Source organism: Neodiprion fabricii, chromosome 6 (assembly GCF_021155785.1).
Source record: "Neodiprion fabricii isolate iyNeoFabr1 chromosome 6, iyNeoFabr1.1, whole genome shotgun sequence".
NCBI classification, from domain to species: domain Eukaryota; kingdom Metazoa; phylum Arthropoda; class Insecta; order Hymenoptera; family Diprionidae; genus Neodiprion; species Neodiprion fabricii.
This window is the reverse complement of record NC_060244.1, coordinates 22,716,620-22,730,871: the sequence shown is the minus strand read 5'-3', so window position 1 is coordinate 22,730,871 and position 14,252 is coordinate 22,716,620. Positions and strand designations below refer to the sequence as shown.

General features: G+C 38.3%; 2 protein-coding genes across 6 annotated transcripts in view; one reads left to right on the top strand and one right to left on the bottom strand.

Moving 5' to 3' along the window:
• The first annotated feature begins 2,887 nt into the window (after positions 1-2,887).
• Positions 2,888-13,193, top strand: LOC124184318 (myelin expression factor 2). Of its 3 annotated transcripts, none has more exons than XR_006871167.1 (10): positions 2,888-3,094; positions 3,238-3,616; positions 3,703-3,954; positions 4,043-4,289; positions 4,444-4,620; positions 4,836-5,269; positions 5,380-5,515; positions 6,132-6,202; positions 8,561-8,609; positions 13,009-13,193. XR_006871167.1 is itself a non-coding variant. In XM_046573880.1 (9 exons), exons 1-8 carry the CDS (start codon positions 3,078-3,080, stop codon positions 6,185-6,187), a joined length of 1,698 nt encoding a protein of 565 aa, XP_046429836.1. In that variant the 5' UTR covers positions 2,888-3,077; the 3' UTR covers positions 6,188-6,202; positions 8,561-8,818. The 3 variants fall into 3 exon arrangements, 1 of the variants encoding a protein (XP_046429836.1); XR_006871166.1 differs by lacking the exon at positions 13,009-13,193 and adding an exon at positions 8,662-8,818; XM_046573880.1 differs by lacking the exon at positions 13,009-13,193 and having other exon boundaries at positions 8,561-8,818.
• The window catches only part of LOC124184317 (protein fem-1 homolog CG6966), a 29,029-nt gene continuing 23,586 nt past the window's right edge, over positions 8,810-14,252 (bottom strand). For all 3 annotated transcript variants that reach the window (XM_046573878.1, XM_046573879.1, XM_046573877.1), the window contains exons 2-8: positions 13,053-13,212; positions 12,191-12,391; positions 11,618-11,869; positions 11,337-11,493; positions 10,766-11,201; positions 10,442-10,648; positions 8,810-10,138 (exon numbers count right to left, since the gene is read on the bottom strand). In XM_046573878.1, coding sequence (XP_046429834.1) covers positions 9,734-10,138; positions 10,442-10,648; positions 10,766-11,201; positions 11,337-11,493; positions 11,618-11,869; positions 12,191-12,391; positions 13,053-13,212 — 1,818 coding nt within the window. In that variant the 3' untranslated portion in view covers positions 8,810-9,733. The remainder of the gene's footprint in view (positions 10,139-10,441; positions 10,649-10,765; positions 11,202-11,336; positions 11,494-11,617; positions 11,870-12,190; positions 12,392-13,052; positions 13,213-14,252) is intronic.

The window sequence follows — 14,252 nt, the reverse complement described above, 5'->3', positions numbered from 1 at the left end:
TTTATTGTAGGCGTGACAAGTTTGTAATATTTCAGATGAAATATAATTACAATTGCCATCAAATATTATAAGAATATTAATTAATTAATTAATAACATAATAAATTGTATAAGATTATTCATAGCTACTGAATACGTGCTTGCACGAAAAATGAATTGAAATGATTTATTGTAAACGTGACAAGTTTGTAATATTTCGGATGAAATATAATTACAATTGCCATCAAATATTATAAAAGTGTTTTACTCACCCAGCACAAATCCTCGTCCTCCTCGTCCTCCTCCTCGTCCACCTCCGACCGCCTTCAACCACCTCAGGTTATACCTTGAATAGTAATAAATATTTTCAGTATAAGAACACATCGAAAATATTGTGTAAGGATTAATATAATTGAGTCATTGATTGAATAATTAATTAATGATATATTAAATTTTACAAGATTATTCATAGCTACTGAATACGTGCTTGCACGAAAAATAAATTGAAATAATTTATTGTAAACGTGACAAGTTTGTAATATTTCAGATGAAATATAATTATAATTGCTATTAAATATTATAAAAATGTTAATTAATTAATTAATAATATAATAAATTGTATAAGATTATTCATAGCTACTGAATATGTGCTTGCACGAATGATGAATTGAAATAATATATTGTAAACATGAGAAGGTTGAAATATTTCAGATAAAATATAATTACAATTGCCATGAAATATTATAAAAGTGTTTTACTCACCGAGCACAAATCCTCGTCCCCCTCCTCCTGAATCACCGAGATTACCCGCAACCACCCCTTACGACCTCCAACGAAAACCGCCAACCACCTCGAGTTATACCTCGAATACTAATAAATATTTTCAGCGCGAGAACAAATCAAAAATAATGTGTAAGGTTTGATATAATTTTTTTATCGACATATTTTACCAAAAAGATTATGAGAAGATTGTAAAGTTATAGAAATTTTATTAGCGCACCGACAGCTGCGGAATTTGGGGTTGCGCGAAAAACGAATTGAAATAATTTATTGTAAACCTGAACCAGGAACCACGGAGCGCTTATCCTGGAAGTCGAGAAATTTTATCAACGGTCTGACAGGTACCGAATTTGGGGTTGCGCGAAAAACGAATTGAAATAATTTATTGTAAACACGAACCAGGAACAACGGAGCGCTTATCCTGGAAGTCGAGAAATTTTATTAGCGGACTGACAGCTACCGAATTTGGGGTTGCGCGAAAAACGAATTGAAATAATTTATTGTAAACACGAACCAGGAACAACGGAGCGCTTATCCTGGAAGTCGAGAAATTTTATTAGCGGACTGACAGCTACCGAATTTGGGGTTGCGCGAAAAACGAATTGAAATAATTTATTGTAAACACGAACCAGGAACAACGGAGCGCTTATCCTGGAAGTCGAGAAATTTTATTAGCGGACTGACAGCTACCGAATTTGGGGTTGCGCGAAAAACGAATTGAAATAATTTATTGTAAACACGAACCAGGAACCACGGAGCGCTTATCCTGGAAGTCGAGAAATTTTATTAGCGGACTGACAGCTACCGAATTTGGGGTTGCGCGAAAAACGAATTGAAATAATTTATTGTAAACACGAACCAGGAACAACGGAGCGCTTATCCTGGAAGTCGAGAAATTTTATTAGCGGACTGACAGCTACCGAATTTGGGGTTGCGCGAAAAACGAATTGAAATAATTTATTGTAAACACGAACCAGGAACCACGGAGCGCTTATCCTGGAAGTCGAGAAATTTTATTAGCGGACTGACAGTTACCGAATTTGGGGTTGCGCGAAAAACGAATTGAAATAATTTATTGTAAACATGAACCAGGAACCACGGAGCGCTTATCCTGGAAGTCGAGTTTCACCGCGTAGCGGACCCGAAGCACGGGATCCGGGAGGTTGAGAACCCGGTACTCCAAATACGTAGCGGACCCGAAGCGCGAGATCCGGGAGGTTGAGAACCCGGTACTCGAAATTTGCGGAGCGCGACTCTCAACCGTCCGCCCTACTGCGCGGTTGGTACCGGACTGAGGAACTCGGCTAGCCGATTTTAGATTGGTGACGTCACTTTCCGAACATCCGAAAATTCAAACTTTGGTTTCGATCTGTAATACTAGGTATGATGATGTATGATGTATGATGTATGATGTACGATGTATGATGTATGATGTATAATGAGTTTAGTTTTCACATTTCATACAAGAAATATGCACCTTGTCTTTCCTGCCGATTCCAGACTCAAGCGGCCAGGCCCTTCGATGGTCAGCCGTTGACTAAAGATATATTCTTCAGTTAATAGGTCAGCTAATCGGCGTCCGTACGGGGTATATGAAAATTTCACTCTGTTCCCGTTCGTCATTCCATGAGCATAATAATATTCGACTCTGTATTATGTAGGTACACGTGGTGAGCGATGGTAACGTCAGTTCGCGTCGCCTCTACATCCCGACCGCTTATCGTATTGAGTTGCGCGTGTAGGGGAGGACGCAGAGAGCACTGCTTGACGATGAATTTATGTCGGCCATTATCGATTACGAAAAGCCCATAAGGCTTAGCAGTCTTTATACATCTTCAGTCAACGTATGTAATTAAGGTGTCGATCATGAATGTATCTAAAGCAATAATTTTGCTATAACAACAAATTATTATTTTATTTATTACAATTTATCTATGCATAAATTGTCTATCATAAAGAGAAATCAGTGATTTGATAAATCATTCATCAAAGTAAATGTTGTTTAATCATGAAAAGTAAATTTAAGAATTAAATTTTCCCGCCTCTGTGGAACCTGTAACTGTGCTGCCCTCAACTACACACAGTTCAGTGAAGACCCCTATTAGTAAATTCATATATCGAAAAAATCGACAATCGATTCGGTCCGGATCTCTTTCCGGTTTTCGCAGCTCATCATTTCCCCGCCATTTTGCGGGACGCGTCTTTTCTTGTGTTGCATGCTAAGGGCCGCTAATAAATCTAGATATATTACCTGTGTGCGAATTCCTGTGAAAGTAATTGGTGTGATCCGCATTCGTGACGAAGAGCAATAACACTGCTATGATTAAAGCAGAGGAGTGAGTACGATGTTTCTGTATTTTCCACAGAAAAATAAGGATTTCTAACGCTGTTGGAAACTGTTGTCAAGTCGGCAAGGCGATAACAAACACGATGTCTGCAAACGTAACTCTAGTAACTGGTAAATAAATTCTAATTCTAGGGTGCAAATGCAAAACAGTAACGAAGACAGGGACCGAAGTCGAGAACGTGATCGTAACCGCAGATCTGACAGACAACCGCGAATGAATTCAACCAGTCGCGATCGTAGCCGCGAACGGAACGACCGAAGTGCCGGAAGAAAGGTATCCGATCGACGAATCTACGTATCCAATATTCCTTACGATTTTCGGTGGCAGGACTTGAAAGATCTCTTCCGAAATGAAGTTGGAAAAGTTGCTCACGTTGAGTTATTTATGGATGAAAATGATAAGCCAAGAGGATGCGGCATCGTTGAATTTGAAGACGCAGACTCGGTGAAAATAGCCGTTGATAAAATGCATCGATTTGATATCAAAGGAAGGAAGCTGGTCGTTAAAGAAGTAGGACATTTTTACCTTTAATCATAAGTGTACTCTTATCCCTGGATAACTTTAACTCAAATTTCCAAATTCATTATTTTTTGTAGGATTACGACGTCGAGCGAGACAAGTATGGTCGGCTAGCGTCGACACGCAATAATGATCGACCGCGAGAAGACAGATTTAGAGATCCTCCACGATCCAGTGGTGGTCGACAAAATATGCAAACACCCGTTGGAGGTGGTAGTGGAGGTGGTGGCGGTGATAATAAATTTGGAAATACGTATGGCCTCAGTACGCAGTTCTTGGAGTCCTTGGGAATTTCTGGTCCTCTGGTTACCAGAGTCTTTGTTGCAAACGTGAGTGGAAGATGAGAGGGTCTGTGCAGTGGCTTTCATAGTAATGAAGAATTACATTAGAAATCTTGTTACCTTCTTCATTTTTCAGTTGGATTACAAAGTTGATGAGAAAAAACTACTTGAAGTTTTCAAATTAGCTGGTAAAGTACTTCACGTCGAGCTCGGCAAAGACAAAGATGGAAAATCTAGAGGTTTTGGGGTTGTGGAGTATGATCATCCCGTTGAATCAGTCCAAGCCATATCTATGCTCCATAATCAACAACTTTTTGACCGCCGTATGACTGTGAGACTTGACCGTGCCAATGAGCCGGATATGCCTCCTAAACTCCCTGAAGGTATCTTAAATTACATTTTTTCATTGCAATTTTTTCAAACATTTGCCTTGAATTATGCTCATTTCAATAAAATGCTGTGTCATTCTAATTTTTGAATAAACATGTACGAGACATCTAGGTATTGAGCTTAACCATTTTTATTGTTAAAAAATAGGTTTGAAAGGAATTGGTATGGGTCTCGGTGCTGGTGGAAATCGATTGATGGATGTAGCTAGGAACATTCCAAGTGTGCAACCAAATAATCCTCCAGCAGTTAACCCTATCTCAACACCAGTCCTTGCCACAGGAGCATTCGGCAGTGGGCTAAATAATGTTGTACCTGCACAACTAGGTAAGTTCCTTTTATGAAATCACTTTTTATTAATCCGTTGAACTTGTTTTTGAATATACTCGTTCAAAAATTGTGACGAGACATTAATAAAGTTCTGTAGTCGTATTGTTTTCTCTATTGATTATACCGGTAAGACTTATCTGTGTTCAAAAATCCTTGATATGCTGTAGCTAGTTTGTATACAGATATAAAATATCATATTACTTTTCACACAGCATCTGCACTCTCAAATTCGAATGCGGCAGCACTTCAAGCCAGTTTAGCTGGTGGTTTGGGTGGCAATCTAGCAACCAGTTCATTGTTGAATTCGTCCCTCACAAATGAATTAGCATCAAATCTCAACAACTTTGGAGGTGGAGTTGGAGGGCTTTCTAATCTTCAAGCTTCTTTTGCCAATGCTCAAAGCAACCTTGGTGCCTTTGCACCTAGGGGTATGGGAAAGTTGGACAACGAAGTAGGGTTTGGTGGAAGTAACAGTTTTGGTGGTTCAAATTTTGGTAGCAGGGATTTCGATGGGAACTTTAGAGGAGACAATGATCGTATGTCCGGAGGAACAGCGGCATTTTCTACAAATCAAAACCAAAGTGTAGGTGGAAATCGACAAAATACCAATGGTGGAAGATCTTCCGATACAATTCTAATTGGCAATGTAAGTATAGTAATCAGTATCAGTAACTTCAATTCAATTGTAATTCGATGTCTGATATCAATAGTTTAGTAATATATCACTTTTACGAGGACAAATTAAACGTATTTCAGTTACCACCAAGTACCACATGGCAGATGTTACGTGATAAATTTCAAGATGTTGGTGAAGTGAAATTTGCTGAGATGCGGGGCTCTGACATGGGATTAGTCCGATTTGCTTCCGAATGGGAAGCTGAGCGAGCTGTCGGTATCCTTTACTAAATGTTAAGCAAACGGAATGAGGTGCATACACAGGGTTCGTACGCACAGGGAAAACCGGGAAAACTCGGGAAATTTCTCACAGCAGGGAAAAGTCAGGGAATTTCGAAAATAAGACTGGAATTTTGAGTCTCGCAGAAATAAACTTGTTCTTATAGTACTATCGATCTTAGGGGAAAAAAATTGCAGTTAAAATTTTGTTCCGTTACCCCACTTCATACATTCTATCTATATTACATAATACCAAACCTCGTTCGTTTTTCTTCTTACGGAAAATCGCAGGTTGTTTGTAAATGAATAGCAGGCAGTAATACAGTTATTAGGATATACTAAAGGTATTAGTATCAACATGTAAAAGAACTGTGATTAGTCAGCGACATATTTTTTGAAAAGTTACTGGAAAAACCCCTATTTTTTGGAATATCTGGGTAAGTGATCGAATTTCAGATTCCAAAAAGCGTATGAACCCTGATACTTCTTCACTACATCCAATTTTTAGTCGATTTACGAAGTTTGGTATGTCACGATACATGACGGGTAATGTTTCAGATATTTATGTATATTTATCACAAAGATTCACTGATTTCTTAACAAAACAATCTCAGCAATGATGGACCGATCACGCATTGATGGTAGGAACATTGACGTTCGCCTCTACTAATGCTTCGCCTCCAAGGTAATCCTCAATAAAACTTCCACTGAGTACCAGATTTTATTTTAAGCAATTTTGCATAACCGAAGCGAGGTCGTATAGTGTCGGCTGCATTGCATGTGTTTTGATGTCAAAACTTGTGGCTCGTTCGGGTTGTAGGAGTAAAAGTATTCTAGTCGCGGTAAGAACTATCTGTCTTCGATAAAGTAATAGTTGGAAAATTCATTCAACGTTGATCAGCATTTTCATCCTACTTTGGGCTCGTTCTTCCACCAAGTAATTTTTTGTCAATGGATAATTTTACCGTGATTAAATTACAACATGTATTTTTAAGGTATAATATCCGTGTTGTTTCATCGCTAAATCGTTGTTTCATTCAATGACAGAATTAGTTAGTTGTTAGAATTAGGTTTGCGACGTCTATATAGGTCTTAGATTTGCTTTCTCAGATTACTATTAATAGTAACACAAACTAGTATGTAAGTTATTTCTTAGTACTATGACAAGTGAGATCGTAATTCAACTTAGGGTGTCCCATTCTTACCAGATTCCTAAGGTATTCCAACAGCGGTGGATCAAACCGGTTATGTTCATTAACACACTGTTATACATTTAAGCTATTATCGTCAATTCGGTAGTGGATATTGCAACTGTTTGTAAATTGATCAATGAGATTAATGTATTTCTTCTGTGAAACAATTCAACAATCTTGTTTGGTCTATCGATTATTGACTGAGAGAAGATACCAGGTGGTTGTGGAGCTCGACATAGATTGATAGGTTTCATGCCGATAACTCTTTTTATGCACTGTTTTCACTCCAGACTTAGGAGGTAGCAGAGTTTGGTCTCAAGATTTGTCGGCCTGTTTTCTAAACACATTGCGCTTTATTCTTGTAGCACACGTAGGGCAAGAGAGTGTAATTAGCTGATTTTTATGTTGAGGTGGTCCATTGGGGTTCACTCACTTCAAGATTTTGGTGAATCAGTTTCATTGTACCAATAACAACGTCACTTAATGTTCACCAAAACATATATCACATTTCCAATGAGTAATTTTATATCTGCATAACATACTCTAACATTTTTAGTTAATCAATAATTAGTAAATCAATAAGATATTGGAAGTGATGGTAATTTTTTGGTAAACACATAATTTCTCTCGGCAGCACATAGACCTGGAGGAATATCCTGTGAATTGTATGACATTCTTGTGTAAAAACAACTTCATTGATCGTAACTGAATAAAACTCAACTTCAACTTGATTTCAACTTGGGGCGTTTTGTACTTTATTTTTTGTGCTCTTGTGTAATAACCACTTCAACAGAGGGAATTACTGATCTTTGTCGACATTCGGAAAAGGTCTATGGCAAATTGGATCCTCGTTGATAATACAGGTGAGATAATTTAAAGGTGTTTTTACATGCCGTAACTCCGCAAACAGATGATGCAAAAAAAAGGTATTTTGTGTTAGGAAGTGGAATATTCTAATAACTACGAGGCATATTTTATTTGGGATTGGTCTTATAACTACAAATTGTATTGTACGTGACTCCAAATTCGTTTGATAATTCGATACCTCCGTTTTTTTTTTTTTAATTTTTTTTTTTTTTTTAATTTTTTTTCCATTTTCTAATAAATTCAAATTAGTTTAAAGTGATAATCAATTCAGGCTGTATCACTATGAGTTTTTTTTTGTATCAAATTATGTTGGCTGTTTTGAATTGTCTATGTGTCTTTAAAGTTTCGATTTGAAATTGGCATGTTATTTCAACTTCCATACTTATCGAACTAGGAGGAAAGTTGCAAATTAAATCAAACCGTCCAATGGGTGTGTGGTAGATGTTGATATATAATATTCAGTGACGCTCGAATATTTTCACCTTATAGGTGGTTTGCCGTTCTTTCAAGAATCGATATCAATTTGTTATGAGCGGTCATAGCGTTCGAATGTTGAATACTTCTATGAAGTTAGTAATTTCCAGATACGATCATCACTTTATGGTACTCTGCTTTAATATTTGCTTGAAACGAATAACTAACAATTGAGGTTTATCAAAACAAATACAGACGTGAAGTAAGATTTTTCGATTGAGTGTGTACATGAATCAGTTGAATTAAATTCCAGAGAAGACAAAAAATGTTTTATTAGCAAATTTGTAACAGCTGTTTGTATTCCTTTAAAGAATGGAAAATGTTGATTATAACAAAAATCTAAGCAGCTAATAAAAATCGTTTAGTTCTCAGTCTTGAAAATATGACAAACTTAAGAAAATATTATTCTCGTTGCCGATCGTTGTCAAATACCTTTGATATCTAAAGTTTCAATGTAAAATTAGCTATCTCCAATGATATTGTAGCATATGGGATTGAATATTTTTCAGGACGAAATCGATTCCTGTGCCGAAGTGAGGGAAACGAAGAACCAAAAAGGTAGGTTTCTAGAGAAGGAATGTGTCTTTAAAAAATATTGTTTCATTTTCAGGAATTTCGTACTGTAACTTGAAGAATCGATCCAATACAGTAATAAAATACGTGGAACGGAATATGATCAATAATTGGAAAATAACGTAAAATGTATCCAGAGGTGTGTGTATGAGTATGTGTGAAAAAATAAAGCATAGCTGGTATACTTCTCTTAACACGTTTGTATTTTCAAACAGTCTTTATATTAAAAAACAATATTTTATATTTATAGTATGTATATATATATTTTATTTTATCACAATTGAAAATGAAAGTAACCGTGTTGGGCAAGGCTGAAGGTTCCGTTGCACATTATTCGATCATCTCGCCCGACTTATTGGTTATTTAGTAAATATTAATTTGTATTCTATAACCCAACGATATATTGTATAAACTGATGTGTCATTCAGATCTACAAATAACGTATAATCGTGTCATAGCAATGCCAGAAATACCACTAAAACCATGTTAAGTAATGCATTATTATATTTATTCACACGCGATACACCTTCAAACAGGTGATACTTCGATCAAGCAACTATAAATTTGATTTTTTTGTTTCTGTATCCTATTTTCAAATAATGACAATAGTAATGTAGATTCATAGTATGGCGTGTGTAGGGTTTCATGTATAAGCAAATATTGCGAGTTTCCAAGCTTACCATACTAAAAAGTTTGTATTTATTCGACGGATTTCTCAGTACAGCCCTCTGCTTTTCTTTATGCAATTACGATCTCCCAGGGTAAGGAATCAAGTAGTCGATAGTGCCTCAATGCTTATACCAGAGAAATTGTCTCGTCTGGTTGAGTAGAACGTTACACCTGCTAACTGACATGTAATCAGCTGTATATCTGACTGATAACACCACCCAGAACAATAACTGCGCGTTTCTGCGATAACGGACTGTTGATTATTTGAACTACTGTTGTTTACTCTTGATTAGCCAAAATATATGGTTTTCATTTTCCTAGGATCACTATCAAATAATTCGTAGATTTCTTCCCAGTACAATTCTAGTCTCTCGAAACAGATCGTTGTAAACAGTTTTTAGCACATTTTAACGAGACAACTTCTATGGTATTTCTATTTGTTAGTGCATCGCGACAAAAGCCTGTAAGTGTCTAGGTACTTCGGGACTTTTATGGGTCCGTCTTATAACTCTGGCCGCTAAACACGCGAGTGTTGTGTACTTGAGCGGTTCTACAACATCGTAAATAGTTTGATCTTTCAACAACATCTCGAAAGTCTTTCCTTCACCATTCACAGCATCCAAATGAGCACCGGCGTCAAGTAACGTCTTCGCCAACGCTGGTGGGCACGGATGAGACAACGCGGCAAGATGGAGCGCCGTATTTCCGTCGGCATCGCGAGCCATAACATCGGCGCCTGTCGTTATCAGGGCTTTTGCCAAATGTGGAGATGGAAATTCGCAAGCTCGGTACCTTGCGATCACCGTCGCGTCCCTGCTGCATGCCAGCTGCAAGGCGTCTCTGCCCTGTATTCACAATAGAAAAATCCACGTTAATGGTGATCCTATATATATATATATTTTTTTTTCTGAAATATATATATATATATATTTTTTTTTTTTTTACAAACCCCCAGTTTATGTGATAAGATAACGATACAAACAGCTCTGTTCGTCGAGTCAATGTATCCGGTTACATAACTAAATCACCATTGACGTATTTGGAAAAAAAAATGATTCTCATGGGCTAGAGTCTTACTGACATTTTATTATCGTTGCGCAACGCGTTAGTGGAGAAGTAACGATAATATATCATTTCGAGCGACGCACCTGTTTACCCTTTGCGTTTATTCTGACCAAGTCGTATATAGCTTCGTGCAGCTCTCTGTGGGCTTCTGTATCTGGTGGGGGTGTTTTGTGGGTTAGCAAACAAGCCAGGTGTAATGTGATGACAAGAACTCGATTCAGAAAACTCAGGTCACGCTCGCACGCTGGTACTTTATCCAACATCTGTTTTCCCAGTTTGACTTCAAAAACCTACAAAAGTTGAAAAAAATGTATGAATTCAATTTGTACCGTTGTTATTTAGCACATGTTTCTCGCTATTTAATTTATCCCGTCAATTAATGAGATTGTAATAATAACGTTGATTACCGCTTTATTGAACACTCTGACAAGTTCGTTTCGTTCTACGGGAGGAACTCTGCGACCTCTGCTCGTCGGTCTGCCCTCCTCGCCTATCATGAAACTAAAAAGCTCCGTGAAACTGAAGAGAGAGCTTTGGGTCATGGGATTCAATGGTTCGAGGATACTCCGCTGCATATCTAATGCGTAATTCCAAAGCTCTATGCAACGTCCGAACTTTCCAGCGTCGGCGTAGATCGCACCTCGGTATCTTATGTAATAACTGGTGTCTGGATGAGCCGGACCCAATATTCGTTCCCTGATTACCAATGCCTGCATTCGCGTTTCATCTGGATCAGCCAGCAGTTCGTCCAGTGCTTCAGGGTCAGTTATTTCACGCGCAAAATCGTACGCCGCTACGGCAGGTGGTGGTGCTGGCTTCGGCATGATCGGAACTTCCGAGTACCTGTGATCATTAAAGCTACATCAGCAATTTCACGGCGGACGGTGAGCAAATACACGTCATATAAGCAGAATCGCATCTTTCATCACGGTATGGCCCGATGAGGTAGTGCAAAAGAAGCAATGCATATCAACCAACCTTTCCTCCATCGCTCTTCTCCAAAGTTCCATCGCTCCGATCATGTCCCTTTTTTTATCGACATAGGTAGCGCCGAGTAGTTCTAAAACGTCTATTCTCTCCTTACGGCCAACCAGGTGTCGCATTCCAATCAGATGCTCGACTATGTGTGTATGACCTGAGGTATAAGAAATATCGTCATATTGTTAACGGTAAAAACACTGACCGAGTACTCTGGCGTGCTGAAGCACGTAGACGCGAGATGGACTGCATCAAAAACCAGATAAGGAACCAGTTTTCACCTGTAACGGCCGCTGCGAGCAAAGGTGTCATTCCGTACGAATCCACATCCATCCGAGCCCCGTGTTCCACTAGCATTTTCAATATTTCTAAAGATCCGCTCTCAGCGCAATCGTGAAGCGCTGTATTCCCCTTGACGGATTTTCGATTCGCGTCAGCGTTCATGGCAAGAAGGTACTTGGCAATTCTGATGTGCCCTTTGTAGCACGCGATCATTAGGCACGTGTGACCATGTCTGTTCGCGACTTCTATATCTGAAATTTCGATCAGTGATCGTTGTTACCTTTCACGCATATCGTGACGAGGAGAAAAAAAATTCAAGTCCACTTTATTGCTGTTGCTTCTACAGCTCTAATTCGGTTATACTTTTTTATAATTTATTTCTATAAAATTTGTAGTTTATAGTTTACTTATATTTACTGCACACGTGCGCACGATTGGTTCCATTTGAATTCTTTGCACATGCGTATAATGTTTAACTTGAATAACAACGTGGCTTGATTAGAAAATATCGAAACACCCTGCGAATCACTTATAAAATATGAATAATGAATATGGTGTAATAATAATCTTACCTGCGCCATTCTGCACCAGGTATTGAACGATGGCATAGTGTCCATCAAAGCACGCGGCTCTTAGGGGGGTGGAATTAGTTTTTGTAGTAGAATTAACTTGAGCGCCGCTTCTTACGAGTAACTTTACCAATGCGGAATGGCCTGCAGCAGCTGCGCACCACAAGGGCGGTGCGCCTTCTATTGTCTCGCCATCAAATACTACTGCAATAAAAAATCAAGGAGAATAATTAGTCGAGAGTTTTCAAATCAGAGTCCCGACCTTTGTATAATATTGAAATATAGATTTAGATGGTTGTACACTCTCTAACGCATAACAGGTGACCTAGACTGTGAGGGTCAACCGGTTAATACAATTAACAATCGAATGTGTAAGAATGATTTTTAACACAAAAAAGTATAATTAAAAATGTTGTAAGTGGGGAAAAATAAAAATCAAACATTGAAGAGGTCAAATTTCAGTGTGGTAATAATTTTCCAAAAGCTTTTTAGTAACATAGCATGTAGAAGCAGTTTTAATAATCAGACATACTCATGTGTATATTTGCTGGGCCTTATTGATTGGGCACGTAAAAAACAGTCGAGTCAATACCATCGAAGCCTTGACATTTCGTCTGTTTGATTACGTGTTCGACTTTAAATGGACAAACAGCGAAAGGAAAAAACAAGGATAAAAGGTGTTCCGAACCTAGTGTTAATATGATTTGCCACCAATGTACTATGCAAAAATAATGCCACTAATACTGCTACCAAAATTCGCAGTACGAATTTCCTATTCTGTGCCGCATCATATTACGGGTATAATATTTTTTTTGCCTTAGATTTCGCAGACATGCCGGGATTACACCTAGTCCGAAGCTCTTACCTGATCCAGGCTGCTCGATGTCTGCGTCACACTTTTCAATGAGGTACTCAGCGACGTCGTAGTGACCATTTCTGCAAGCCATAACCAGCGGAGTGGCGCCATGGGTTTTGGCGCCAACTAGCTGCCCTACCTCATCTTTACCACGGAGCTCCAAAAAGACCTGTAAATTGAAAAAGGACCGTTTATGGAGAGTCGTTGGGGTCGTTGGTAAGACAGTTGCATTCGTGCGAAAAAGATGATTCAACTGACACGGATCGATTGAAAACTTAGCATCATACAGTCGACTTCAAAGCATTGTTGGTGTCAAAAGGTTTAATAACAATTCACTTATGTTTATGACGAAGTTCGAGTTGGGGTATTGTACAATAATCACGTAAAAAACATAAAATAAAATAGTGAGAAACCGCAGGCATTGGCTTACGGATACATAAATTATTTTGTCTAAAATCTCCAAAGTATTTGTGGTCTACGCATCAGGACAGTTTTCGAAACGTGCACCCGCAGGTTTCCTCATGCTTGGCCCTTTATCGACGAATAACTACATACGTGAACGAGTAGAGACGTGCCATTCGTGAAAGTGTTAAATGCAAAGTCATCAAACATCTTTTTTGCTGCATTGATGAGTTTGGATATAAATCATAATTTAATTTGCTAATGAGACTGCCATCTTTACAAGGTGACAAAAGTCTTCACCGCGTTTGCAAAATAGGCACCAGGCTTAAGTGGCAAAAATTTATCATCTTCCATGTATTAGCACTTTTTTCTAATCAAGCCAAGCTGTTCATTCGCATAATATACGATATGCTGCATCGTTAAATGTTATTACAACAGAACTTCGAAATTGCTGTCTTCGGCAATCGCCGGATTTTCATCTTGGTATTGTCGAAACTATTATAATTACTGCCTCATTCTGTGGTAAATGCAAAATTCTTTTGCAACACATACGCCTTGCAACTTAGCTGGTAGATACGTGAAATATTCACGCAATACTCAAATGCGAAGAACAAACCACAGCTAAGCTATAAGGTACGACAGATGGCCAAAATATCGACGTACAGAAATTAGCTGTACAGAGTGTATAATCAGTCGCGACCTAATCTTCTAATTCGAATTTATTGCAGCCCAATGCAGGCATCTTTGCCATGATTTAGGCACCTCGCGAGTATAACAGCGCGATCAGTTTGGAATGTTGAAAAGACA